A 14639-nucleotide genomic window follows, 5' to 3' on the forward strand; every position below is an offset into this window, starting at 1 on the left:
ATGTTTTGGCAAGGCCTATTGGGAGTGCTTGAGCCAAAGTTGACCATCTGAGACCCATATCTCACAGGAATTAGCCTGCTTAAGTATTCCTGCTGCTGTTAGTCACCAGCTGAGAGTATTTATAATAGCTGCTTTGAAGTCTTTTCTGCTAATTCCAACATCTGGGCTCCCTCAAAGGCAGTTTCTATTTTCTGCTTTTTTTCCCCCCCTTTGTAAAGGTCACATGCTTTTTGCATGTCTCCTAACACTTTGTTATAGCAACTGTGGATACTGACACCTTCCTCCACTCCAGGGTTATTCTTTTTTAGTAACTTGCTGGACTAGTTCAGTGCAACCTCTGATGTCCCTCTTCAGGACAGGTGTGGTCCTTATCCATGCATTTCTCTGCTACCTCTATTGGTGTTAAACTTAACCAATCGATAGCTGATTGCTCCCTTCTTTTTGACAATGCCCTGTGGTATAAATTGCTCCATAGTCTGATCCAACTAAAATTGGGTCCCTTGTCAGGGACAAGTTTTTCTAGTCTTTGAGACTTGCTATACTCCCTGAGCAGAATCTCTGCACTATAGAGTAGGAGCTGGGGAAAATGGGGAACTCACTCCTCATTGGCTGTTCCACCCAGATCCTCCCTCTGAAGCAGGGTTTTTGTGTTGCCAGGAAGGAGGAGGTATGAACTGTGCCTCCTTTTGCCTCTGCTGCTACTCAGTATGGATCTTCCACAGCTCAAAACCAGGGAGTATGATATCTGTCAGTGTTCACCAGGTGTTGAATGTACTCAGAATAGTTCTTTCACCCTAGGAAGCTGAAGGAGATGGGAGCTGCCACTCAGCTGCCAAACACATCTCTGTAGCTCTCTTGACAACACAGAGCTGTGTGGGCAGGGGGGACTACACTGTTTACCAGCTTCCTCACCTGATTCCTCTGTTTTTAGCTGGAGTTTAGGGTGGAGAAATGGCTGCTGCCATCAGCTTCTGCCGCTTGCTCTATATAGGCTTTCCACAGCATGGAGCCATGGAAAATGGGATCTGCCAATGTTTACTAGCTGCCAAATCCACCCTGAGTAGCTCTTCCACCTCAAGGGGCAGATCTGCCCTTAGCTGCTGAACTCCTTAAAACAGTTCTTTGGCAAAACAGAGCTGTGGGGGGACAGGTGCAGTCCCTGTGTGGTCCCCATCTTGCATGCTACAGCCTCTTATTGTTCTTATCGAATTTCTATAGATTCTATTGAATAAATGCTTCTCAATTTGTTGTAAGCCCTTTGATCAGTCTCCAAGGACTTTGAATGATTGTGATTTTTGACCAGCTAAATATACGTCTCTCCAGGGGAGAGATATTCCTGAGCTCCTTTATGCAGCCATTCCAGAAGTCCCACCTAGTCATTGTGGGGTTTTTTTGGGTTTTTTTGAGACAGAGTCTTCCTCTGTCGCCCAGGCTGGAGTGCAGTGGCGTGATCTCAGCTCACTGCAACCGGCTCACTGCCTCCTGGGTTCAAGCGAGTCCCCTGCCTCAGCCTCCTGAGTAGCTGGGATTACAGGCGCACACCACCACACCCAGCTAATTTTTGTATTTTTAGTAGAGACAGGGTTTTACCATGTTGGCCAGGGTGGTTTTGGACTCCTGGCCTCAAGTGATCTGCCCGCCTCAGCCTCCCAAAGTGCTGGGATTACAGACGTGAGCCACTGCGCCTGGCTGTCATTGTGTTTTTAATGATTCTGTCTTAATAGAAAACTAGTTTTACACAAATATAATCAAGTGACTTAAATTGAAAGGACTAAGATTGAAAACTGAATTGAAATTGAAACCTAAGATTTTTTGACAGGTATGATTTTATTACGGAAATTTGCTCGATTGAGCTTTATTTTAATCAAGACTTTATATTTCCATTTTTAGAATTAATTCAGATAAATAGCTAACTTATAAAGTTCATCTTCAGAATTGAGTCATCGTAGACCTAAGAAGCAGTATAGCAGAGTTATTAAGAGCATAGGTTCTGGGGCCAGACTATCTAGGTTCCAGTCTTTGCTTTGCAGCTTATTGGTTCTACCTAGGTTCCAATCTTTGCTTTGTAGCTTGTTAGTTCTTTTTATTTTTATTTTTGAGACAGAGTCTTGCTCTGTCACCTAGGCTGGAGTGCAGTGGCATGATCTCAGCTCACTGCACCCTCCACCTCCCAGGTTCAAGCAATTCTCCTGCCTCAGCCTCCCAAATAGCTGGGATTACAGGCATGTGCTACCACACCCAGCTGAGTGTTGTATTATTAGTGGAGACAGGGTTTCACCATGTTGTCCAGGCTAGTCTCAAATTCCTGACCTCAGGTGATCCACCTGCCTCGGCCTCCCAAAGTGCTGGGATTACAGGCGTGAGCCACCGCGCATGGCCGCAGCTTATTAGTTCTGTGAGTGAGTTACTTAACTGCGCTCTGTCTATTCATATATAACATGAGCATCATCTGCCTCTTAGAATTATTGTGAGGTTAAATGGGTCAACACATCTAAAATAGAGCCTGACTCATAGTAAGTACTCAGTAAATGTTAGCTGATGGTTATCGTTGTTAGACACGTTAAAGGCAAATAATCATCTCATCTTTGTGTTTTATTATTGAGACCAATAATACTGTTGTCTAAAGCCAGAGACCTTGGTGAAATGCTAGGTGCCCAACTAGCTATAATATGATCTTTAGTTCCCTCTAGTGGAAGAAAATTAGATAGGCTTTTTGCATAAACATGCTGCTTTTGGAATTGTGATCATTTAACCTAATAAAATTACCCCTGAATAATTAACCAAAGACAATATCCACATACATAAATGGATTTAAGAAATTGTTAAAACTTGCAATCTTAAATATTCTTTCCAAGTGAAACTTTTTTGGGGACATGTAATTTATAATATTAAGTAATACAGTATATAAACCATCCAGTGACATAAAAAGTTATGCATATATTACTTTTGTTTAAAGCAAGTGCATTCAGTAGTAGTAGTACCTTGAAGTTTTCCATTTTAACATTCATACCCAGTTATCTGTAAGTAGGTGGCATTTCTTGGTCATTCTCTCAGAAGTCTTTAATCATTGTGATATGCCACCTGGAGTAGATTTCCTTGAATTTTCGGCATTTTTAGCATCCTCTTCCACACAGCATATGGGGTAACAGAAAGATTGCTAGACTGGGAAGCTGAGACCTGGGTTCATCTTCCAGTTCTGCTATGAAATATCTGTGTGACTTTGGGCATGTCTTACTAGGGCCTCATTTTCCTTCTGAGTAAAATTTGAGGATAGAGAGGAGCATGTGATGATGGCTCTCTTACTGTCACTTCTGTTTCTAACATTCTCTGATTCGGTGATACATACACTTTGATGTGAGACAGGAGATGTATAATAGATGTTTAGTCCAAGTTGGGTAAATGGGTCCTGTATGCTTGATGTTGCCTTCTAGCAGGATTGGCAGGAATGGAAATCACCAGCAGTGGAATAATTTGGTAAATGCCAAGCTCTTGAGGCATCTATGGGGGCGGTTGCTAGATTGCAGCAGGGTATGCCTCCCTCAGCTTGGGAGATTGTTAAAGAGAACTTTGAGGCAACGTCTCAGTGGGATCTTGATGAACAAGTAGGGGTTTACCAGGCAGAGAAGGAAGCACATGGAGTATCATACAGAGGGAACAACATTTGTCAGGGGACAGAGAGCAGGGGGCCAGTGCACAAGCTGCGGGTGGTTCAGGATTGGGGTCAGGGAGGCTGAAGGAAGAAGCTACTGGAAAGGAATGTATAAATGTGTGACTTCAAAAAAAGAAAAGCAAGAGCTAAATTGTTTGACTAAGAAGCAGGAGAGCTAGCTTCTATTTCCAGTTTATGCTGTTAACTAGGTCTGTGAACCCTAGTTAAGTTGTTGGACTTAAAAGATTTTTTGGAAGGCTTTCAAAGCCATGCTGAGGAATTATAATGTCTTGCTGTATGGAATGGAGCTCAGTGAAGGTTTTGGAGTAATATAATAATATCTGTTTTAGAGTGAAACTATGATGATACTTTAATGAGTCTAAAGAGAAGAAACTAGAGGCAGAGAAACCCATTTAAAGAGCTCTGCTGTGATCCAGTCAAGAATTGAGGACTGAAACTAGGGTAACCACAGTAAGGGAAAGATAGTTTTGACAGGTGTTGCAGAAATAGAATGGACACGTTTTGGCAGCTGCATATAGGAAGTAGAGGAGAAGTGGTAGATGGTGTGAAGATGACTCCAAGGGCTGTCTGGAAGATTAATAATTTTGGTAATCAGTAGGCCACACACATACAGCTACGTGGGTTCTGTTTTACTTTTCTTAACCAGTGTCCTTATTATTAAACATTTTGAGTGTGTCTAGTTTTTTTCCCAAATAACCCTATGGTCAACTTGAGGTTTTTTATGAAATATGTGATTTCCCAAAAAACTGTAGATGAAAACCTGCAAAGTTAAAGTAGGCATAGAACTACACTATATATAGCAGTGTGGTTTACTAATAGATGTTCACATTGCTGCCTTCTTGGTGTCAAACTTGGTTTGATTGACATTTGTTAAACATAGGAAAGAATGATTTCCACCAAAAATGGTGAAAGGAAAAGAAAACAAAACTTATTGTGCATGTGCACCATGGCAAGCACTCTCACATACTTTGTTAATCAACCAGGCCTAACTACAACCCTGTACAGGAGTTGTTATCTTACTCTTTCTATTTTACAAATGAAGAAACATGTTCTAAGGTTATACAGCTACTAAGTGATGAAGACAGGAAAGACAGGTCTTTTGACTACAAGTCTGTTGCCCTATCTATTATATCATAACTGCCTGCCAGCAGAATGTGTTAGTGCTTAAAAGGATAGCTGCCAGATCTGTGGAAGTAGGGTGACCAGTCATCTTGGTTTGCCTGGGAATGAGGGTGGGTTCTCAGAACCCAGGACTTTCAACCTGGAAAGATCCTTGGTGCCACAACTAAGAAAGTTCCAGGCAAACCAGGACAGGTTGGTACCCTGTCCAGAAAAGTCACTTATATGAAATAAACCATTATCTAGAATGACTTAAATAAGGTATTTACTGTATTTCTTTCCCATAATATTGTGTCATCAATGCTAAATGACAAATGATTCCTAAGTGAAGAGGAGTTAAGGCCCCGCCTTCCTTCCATCTGTTTGTTTTCACTGGCTCTGAGCATCCTGCCTTGCTGCAGTTACACTCAACTGTGTGTGAATCAGATACTAGAAGCCTTTGCTTCTAAGTCAGTTTTATTTTATTTTTTATTTTTATTTGTTTGTTTATTTTTAGACAAGGTCTCACTCTGTCTCCCAGGCTGGAGTGCAGTGGCATGATCTTGGCTCACTGCAACCTCCACCTCCTGGGCTCAGGTGATCCTCCCACCCCAGCCTCCTGAGTAGCTGGGACTACAGGAACACGTCACCACACCCAGCTAATTTTTGTATTTTTTGTAGGAGCAGGGTTTCGCCATGTTGTCCAGTCTGGTCCCAAACTCCTGGGCTCAAGCGATCCACCTGCCTCAGCCTCTCAAAGTGCTAGTAGAATTACAGGCATGAGCTAACACGCCTCGTCTCTAACTCAGTTTTTAAGGAAACTTATGCTTTGCCCATTCCAAATTTGATGAGATGGCAAAAGAGCTATTCAGGGAAAAATCAAGGAGGGCTGTCAGTATCCGTGATTTCAGAGTATTTACCAAAACAATTAACTCATTTTTCTTGGCCCTTTTTCAAATCAGTATCACATATTGGTAGTTATTTCTTTACAATAAATTTGTTTTATACTATTTTTATGAGACTTTGTTGACAAAAGGATTCTGTAGCTGGGTGGGGAAACCCATATTATTAAAAGAAAAAAAAAACCTCAGATAATCATTTCACTACGCCGTACAGAATTTTTACCTCATTCATTTTTTGCATATTGAAACAGACCACAAATTGCTTTCTGGGAAAAGTTTTGGCCCTGCTGTCAGTATTTCCTGGGCTGGCCCCATCCTGGAAGAAGGAGGAAATCTATCCTGTCATCTCAGCTATCAGTTAATAAATATAGAAAGTAAATTATAGATAACACAGTTATGAAAGTATAAAGCACAGGTATGTGAAGAACTTTTTTTACTTTGACATATTAGCTGAATTCCCATTTTATTTCAGTAACTTCTCTTTTGCTTTTTAAATTTTATTGAAGAACGTATGCACAATAAAATATACCCATCTAATTGGACACTTCAGTGAGTTTTGACAAATGTATGCATTCTGTCATCCCACAAAGTTCCTTCAGGCTCTAACATGTATGATTTTTAAGACTTTAATATTGAAAAGTAATTGAGTTATAAACTGATATTTCTCTAATTTTCTTGTATAAAGTAAGGAATACCATGTTGAAATAGATGTCTGGTTTTTCTAATAGTCAAATGCCCTTATCTTCCCCCCTTTGATTTATATTTCCCAAAATGAAAAGCAACAGAGCAATTGCACCTTTTAGACAAAGTTAGAGCATTGTATTTCTATTTTTGTCATATACAAATTTGTTACATTTATCAGAACTGAAAACTCTTTGGGAAATATATTACCAAAACCCCATTAATTTGTAAATGCTTAATGCAGTTAAGATTGATTTCTAATTAATACACAGTTGCCTATTTAAGAAAATTTTCACATCAGTCAAACACTGAATTAATGGTATGCTGCTTCCTTTCTTTATTCACCTGATGATGATATTTGGGGCCATAGGAATTTTTTTTCAATGGGCAAGAATTCAAAGAAATTAGAAGCTGCTTGGATTTCTCTGTGTGTGTGAAAAAAGACAACAAAATGTATAGAGCTAGTAGTGAAACATGTAAAAAAAAAAAAATCAAAGAAATTATGAGTTTGCAGTTGACCCAGATTTCCATGGGGGCCTGTCTAGGCCTCTACTCTTCACTAGCTGAGGTCAACTTTCCTGACGGTCAATGAGGAAGATAGCCACATTAAAGCCAGCCTGACCTGTGTTGTTGCCAAAGGCAGCTGGGATCTTTATTCTTCAACTTGGTTATTAGATAAAGGTAGAACCCAGCAGCAGAAATTGACTTTGCTACTATAATCCTTCCAAGGTTCTGCTTGGATTCCTTTCTTAAAGTATCATTTGGTCATTAATTTCAGTACACTAAGGAAAAATATGTTGAGTCAATAATGACTTTCATTTACTTATTTTTTATTAATATTTATTGAAATGAACACATTAATACTTGCCCTAGTTCTTTCTATGACTAGATTAGAATATTCTTTATTTTGATTTTGAGTCCAGGTCAGCTCTTAGCAAATTTTGTTTAACTGTTGAATTTCTAACACAACCTAGACATTGTTTGGAAATGAATGAGAATACTTATATATTTGTTAGGAAAAGCGCAGTATCTAGTTTCTGACTACCACTAGTTACAATGCAGCTGAAATAAGCTGGTTCTGTAACAGTCTTGATAGCCTGTCATTCAAGTGAGTATTAGCATATTAGCACTATTGTGTGATTGGATCTTAGGATATATAAAAACTATGCAGACCCGGGAGGCACTGTGGTGTGATGTAAAGAGCAAAGGGCTTTGGTTATTAGTCCTGCTTCCTACACTTACTAGCTGTGTGATTTATATCATTGAGCCCTGGACCTCAGTTTCTACCTCTGTAAAAATGGGGAGATATATGTGCATATATATGTATGTGTATATGTATATGTATGTCATGCAGGGTTATTACAATAACAATTAAATAAGGACTTATAGAGGGGCACTTTAAAGTCTCAAAGGTTGCATTAGATTAACAATAGTGAAGAAATTCCAGATTTAGTTATTAAATGATGGATTTGGGTTATTAAAAGAAGCTATAGGATTTCCTTCTGTGAAAGTATTTTTTAAAAACACATCTGTTTGAATTTAGATTCTTTTTGGAATGACTGATATAAATATCTGTAAGAATTACAGAACTCACAATCAGGAGAGGATAAGAATTAAAGCAAGTCAACTTATCTAGAGTGGCACCATTCCAATTTGGTAGACACTAGCCACATGCAATTATTGAGCACTTAAAATGTGGCCAGATCAAACTGAGATTTGCTATAAGTGTCAAAATACATGCTAGATCTCAGAGACATAGTACAAAAAAAGAATGTAACTTATTTTATTAATTTTAGTATGATTATATGTTGAAATAATACTTTGTATACATTGAATTGGATAAAATATGTTATTAAAATGAATTTTACCTGTTTCTTTTTACTTTTTTAATATGGCTACTGGAAAATTTAAAATTATATACATGGCTTACATTATACTTAAACTGGATGGTGCTGATCAAAATCTTTATTGAGCTAGGTGCAGTGGCTCACACCTGTAATCCTAACACTTTGGAAGTCCAAGGCAGGAAGATTGATTGAGGCCAGGAATTCGAGATCAACCTGGGCAACATAGCGAGACTCTGTCTCTATAAACTGTTTAAAAATTAGCTGGGCATGGTGGCACGTGCCTGTAGCCCAGCTGCTCAGGAGGCTGAGGTGGGAGCATCCCTTGAGCCCAGGAGTTCGAGGTTACAGTGAGCTGTGATCACACCACTGCACTCCAGCCTGAGCAACAGAATGAGACCCTAGCTCAAAAAAAAAAAAAAAAACAAAAAAAAACCTTATTGAATGCTCTCGTGCAAACAAAATCTTAAATTTAGATCTTTTAAGTTCAGATAAAGATAGAATGAAAAATTCTCCTAGTTCTTCAAGAAAAATAGTAGTAAAATAATACTTTACAGGAAAATTATTTTTAAAACAGACCACTTAAACCAGCTTCCCTAACTTTCCCTTACTTGAGGACCAGTCTGATAGGCAGACCCTGGTGGGATACTTGCTTTACTATTTTTGGAGAGCCCAAACTTTTTAGGAAAATAATAGTCATTCTAATGCCATATGGCAGGTTGATTTCATTTAAGTTTCTAATTTGGGTTAGAAAATTAAATATTGCTACCTGTATTACTAGTTCCCCTTTTAAAGGGAAATAAATTGATAAAATAAATATAGGCACATAGTTAAATATAAGGACACTAAACACAGAATAGATTAGTTTAAAATATTTTTTAAATTTCCTGAGAAATTACAAAAAAGAAAGTATAACTTAGCCATAAAAAGGAACGAAATAATGCCATTCACAGCAAGCTAGATGGAGTTGGAGACCATTATTCTTTTTTTTTTTTTTAATCTGAGACAGAGTCTCCTTTTGTTGCCCCGGCTAGAATGAAGTGGCATGATCTCGGCTCACTGCAACCTCCACCTCCCAGGTTCAAGCAATTCTCCTGTCTCAGTCTCCCGAGTAGCTAGGACTACAGGTGCACGTCACTACACCCAGCTAATTTTTGTATTTTTAGTAGAGATGGGGTTTCACCATATTGGTCAGGCTGGTCTCGAACTCCTAACCTCAGGTGATCCACCTGCCTCGGCCTCCCAAAGTGCTGGGATTACAGATGTGAGCCACTGCACCCAGCTGGAGACCATTATTCTAAGTGAAGTAACTCAGAAATGGAAAACCAAACATTGTATGTTCTCACTCATATGTCAGAGCTGAGCTATGGGGACGCAAAGGCATAAGAATGACACTATGGACTTTGAGGGAAGGGTGGGAGGGGAGGGGAAGGGTAAAGACTACACATTGGGTACAGTGTACACTGCTTGGGTGACAGGTGCACCAGAATCTCAGAAATCACCACTAAAGAACTTTTCCATGCAACTAAACACCACCTGTTCCACAAAAACTATTGAAATTAAAAAAAAAAAAAATCTACTCATTAAAAAAAAAGAAAGTACAAAGGAGAGTGAAGAGAGATACCAGTTACTAGTCTGTAAACAAAACAATACTTCAAAATAGAGATGGTAACCCTGGGTCATGTCATTCACAAGAACATTTTGTGCTAACATCTGTAAGCAGTCAGATAATCACCACTTTAAATCCTATTTTTATCACCTGCTTTCAAATTCCTTCCTACTTTGCCTCTAGAGTTGGTTTGTAGGCAAATAGTGTTTTTAGTTTGCTATATCAGCGTGGACTTAATAGCACTTAATACATATATCTTTAATTCACATTCATATTTAGAAACAAATATTTTGAGTTTAATATTCATGGAATCTGTGGTTGGAATGGATATATAATGTATTTGTGTTTTTAATTGTGCTATTTGAGCTATTTAATTTATACTTGAATTCAGGAAAACATGACCACAATTTTTCTAGATCATTGCCCTTATCATTTGAAATATATTTTTATGTTGCTAGTTTCATACTGTCCAATCAGTGTTCTGATTTTAGTTCTGAAATGTCAGATCCGGTGACATTTAAATTGCTTTGAAGGCTGTCCCCCCAGCAATTCTGCCTTTATTTTGAGAGTGGGTAGGTGATAAGAGATTAGACCAAGGACTTGTTCAGCCATTTGCCAAATCAAAATTTGTGGCTCAAATGAAGCCAAATGTGTGGCAGAAATGGAGCATCCATTTCTGCTTACAAACTTTCAGTATAACCAATGTATCACATAGCAAATGGTGAATGTGGAGATAAAAATACAATTCAGACTGGGCACGGTGGCTCATGCCTGTAATCCCAGCACTTTGAGAGGCCAAGGCGGGTGGATCACTTGAGGTCAGGAGTTCAAGACCAGCCTGGCCAACACAGCAAAACCCCATCTCCAGGTGCTAAAGTTGAACGAGCTGATGGATATGAACCACCAGTCCAAGAATCTGTTTAAAGTTCAGACTTATAATAGTGGCAAACAAAAAGTCCTCATTTGTGATGGTTTGCTTCTGAAAGAAAAAAAAAAAAGTCTCTGCTAAAAATGCAAAAAATTAGCCAGGCATGGTGGTGCACACCTGTAATCCCAGCTATTCAGGAGGCTGAGGCAGGAGAATCTCTTGAACCTGGGAGGTGGAGGCTACAGTGAGCCCCGATCACGCCACTGCACTCCAGCCTGGATGACGGAGCATGGCTCTGTCTCAAAAAGGAAAAATACAATTTAGTTACATGAAAGGGGCAAAATAGAAAATAAACTGAAAATAAAGAGAAAAGATCAGTTTTAATTGTGGCAAACACCAAATCTGTTTACTTCATGACTCCAGTGTCATAGGATAGAGTTAAAATGAGGCTTTTGATTAGAATAGAGAGGAATGGAAAGAGAAAAACTTAAGTTGAAAACAGAAGATATGAAAGGATGAGTTCTAATAAAAATGGGAAGCTAGAGATAAACATAAAAATGAGTAATAAAAATTTTAAGCTTTTCCTAGAATTAGAAGGCAGAACACTCCTGGAGAGGAAAAATCTGTGCAGGCATGTGATTGATGTTGTCTGGCTCAGCCTGGCCCTCCAGCACACTTGTTAAAAGCTTTCCTCATGGTTATGACTTCCCAGCACAAATCCTACAGCTGCTTCACATCCTCCCCTCCTGTGGGGCCTTCCTAACTACTTTTGGAAATGGAGGCATCTTTCCTGTGCCTCTGATCTCTTCCTTTGCAGTAAACACTGAGCCCCCAGCCCTGCCGTGCTGGGCTCCACACATCCAGCTTCTCATTAGAATCTTAACACTGCCCTTTCCAACTGATTTGGTAGACTCTGCAGGTACCACATCACTTGTCACTGCCCCATTTCATTGACTCTAAGAAAGTCATTTGTAGAAGTTAGCAGTCAGCCTGCAGATGGTAGGACAAAGGCAGGACCAGCACCATATTTTCTGACTCCAGATCCTGTAGGCTTTTCTTCACTGCCACTTACAAGCACACAGAGTGCTTCCTTTAAAAAAACAAACAAGTAAAACCTTCTCTTGACCCCGCTGTTTCTTTCCTACTACCAGATTCTTCTAATATGATCGTGTTCAAACCCAGCATGGCATATTGGAAGGACTGCTGACTTTGGAATTGGGCAGGCCAGGGTTCAAAACCTACCCTTATGATAGCTGTGTGATCTTGAACACGTTTCTAAGCCTTAGTTTCTCCATCTGTAAAATACCTACCTCACAGAGTGGTTGGGACATCAAGTGACAGTGACTGTATTGAGTACTTAGCCCAATGAGAGGTGTGATAATTTTAATTGATTATTACATAATTGTCTCCGGCATACTGACTTCAACCCTGACTCCTCCCCAAAAGTTGATCTTGCCCAGAATTCTCATGACCTTTTCTGGCTGAATCTTATGGTTTTTTCTCAGCTTTCAGCCTTCTCCAGCTACTTACAACTTAATTTCCTCTATTCTCTTGATTTTCTTAATATTATTGATTCTTCCTTTCCTTGTGGCTTCTCTTTTGTCAGATTTTCTGACTTCTTTTTCTCATTCTACCCTTATGTAAGTCAATCTTCTAAGGTTCCATCTACGATCATTGCTCTGTTGACAAGACTAAGCTGAATTAATAAATCAGAAAGGAGATAATATTATCTATTTTGCTTTGTGCAGTACATCCTTAGCCTTGGTTCTTCCTTACCTGTCTCCCTTCTACTTTCTAATATTAAAATGTCACATTGGATTTTAGTCATCAGCAAACAGGTAAAGCCCCAGTGCTATTAGCACTGGATGGCTTTCATTATTCTATTCCATGTAGACATGGCAAGCAATTTCCATGCCCAAACTGTTTTATATGATGATGATGACGATGATATTAACAACTTTGTTTTCCAAATAGTATTATAGAGTTTACACAGTAGTCTTACATACATTATTTGGATTTGTTCTTCAAAGTAACATTGTGAGGTAGATAGAGTTTGGAATTATCCAACACTTTTTTTTTTGAGACCGAGTTTCACTCTTGTTGCCCAGGCCGAAGTGCAATGACGCGATCTTGGCTCACTGCAACTTCTGCCTCCCGAGTTCAAGTGATTCTCCTGCCTCAGTCTCCCGAGTAGCAGGGATTACAGGCGCCCGCCACCATGCCCGGCTAATTTTTTACATTTTTAGTAGAGATGGGATTTCACCATGTTGGCCAGGCTGGTCTCAAACTCCTGACCTGAAGTGATCCACCTGTCTCGGCCTCCCAAAGTGCTGGGATTACAGGTGCGAGCCACTACGCCTGGCCCCAGCACATTTTATAAATGATATTTTAAAAATTCTGACTTTGACTCTAGGATTAGTGCCTTTTCTGTTTAAACCATACTATTTTTTGTTCCCTATTCCATATAACTTCCCTGATAGGTCTATAAATGCTAGATTTTAGGCTGAAGAATAGACAACATATTTTTATTTTATTTAGGGAAAACTAAGAAAAAGAGGTAAAAATCAAAACAGTAGATTGAGTTATTAGTTGATTAGCAGATCAAGGAAGAGTTACAAATTTGGAGGGTGAGATTTGATTAGAAGAGTTGGGGAAAGTGTGTTTTTTTTTTTTTTTGCTTTTGGGGAAAGTATTTATATTAAGAAATGTGTACCTTTTTATTAAAAGCTCACTCTATACTGTATATAGATTTAAGCTTGCAAAAAATATGAAAAGCCATAGTCAAAGATTTTAAGGGGTAAAAAGTTAAGCTAAGTTTAAATGGGGGATTTCATCTCTCTAGTTAGAGAAGTATCCATGTTACCATAGATCACATCCATTCATTCATCATTCACTCTAATTGTCTTTCGTTCCTACCTAATGAAGTATGCCGTATGTTTGTTTTACAGATCTAAAGCGGGAAGCCAGTATCTGTCATATGCTGAAACATCCACACATTGTAGAGTTATTGGAGACATATAGCTCAGATGGAATGCTTTACATGGTTTTCGAATTGTGAGTGTGTATTTTAATTCTTAAAGGGTAAAACTTTAAGCAATGTTGGTGTTGGATAATGCTAACACTTTTCTCTTGAAATTTAACAGTAGTTGTGAACTTACCTGTTCAGAAAGACCTAAAGTCACAAGAAAAAAGGATTATGTCATCATAAGGTTTACAGTGGCAAAGGAAGCAAAAGCTGGACATATTCAGTTACTCTCATGCTTCCAGCATGCTTCAGAGAAGAGATTCCAAAAGGAAATCGAATTCAGAGGAATAGGAGGACCCCAGAATATAATAAACTTCTGACCAGTAGAAATCTTAGTGAAGAAGAGTAGGATGAAAGTGGAGGCATCCATGTAGCAAGACTCTTGGCAACTAAAAACAACTAACGACAGATTTAGTTTCCTCTTTTGATATAATCACCATAGGGCATATAAGGGCAATTTTATAGATCACAGTGTATCTTGATTTCAGTAAGTCACTTGATATGTTTGTCGCAGACTTTTTGTTGGTAAGATGGAGAATTGTGAGCTAAGGATAGTACAACTGGGTCATCCAGCTCTGGTCAGATGATTGTGTCCAAAGAGATTGTATAAAGCTTTATAGGACAGCATCCTGCAGGGTTTTATCTTTGATCCTATTCTGTTCAAAATTGTAACCAGGCCAGGAGTGGTGACTCATGCCTGTAATCTCAGTGCTTTGAGAGTCTGAAGCAGGGAGGATTGCTTGAGGCCAGGAGTTCGAGACCAGCCTGGGAAACATACCAAAACCTGTCTCTATTTTTTTCTAAAAAAAAAAAGAAAAAAAAAAAAGGTTGTAATCAGTGAGTTTGATTAGGAAAAAAAAAGAAGATACGCTTGCTAAATATTCAAAAGATACCAAGGTCAGAGGGTATATTCATTACCTATTGCTTCATAACAAAATGCCC

General features: G+C 38.9%; 1 protein-coding gene across 11 annotated transcripts in view; it reads left to right on the plus strand.

Moving 5' to 3' along the window:
* CASK (calcium/calmodulin dependent serine protein kinase) overlaps positions 1 to 14639 on the plus strand; it is a 429188-nt gene that overhangs the window by 131430 nt on the left and 283119 nt on the right. For all 11 annotated transcript variants that reach the window (XM_030806416.1, XM_030806425.1, XM_030806420.1 and 8 more), the window contains exon 3: positions 13621 to 13726. In XM_030806416.1, coding sequence (XP_030662276.1) covers positions 13621 to 13726 — 106 coding nt within the window. The remainder of the gene's footprint in view (positions 1 to 13620; positions 13727 to 14639) is intronic.

Source organism: Nomascus leucogenys, chromosome X (assembly GCF_006542625.1).
Source record: "Nomascus leucogenys isolate Asia chromosome X, Asia_NLE_v1, whole genome shotgun sequence".
NCBI classification, from domain to species: Eukaryota; Metazoa; Chordata; class Mammalia; order Primates; family Hylobatidae; genus Nomascus; species Nomascus leucogenys.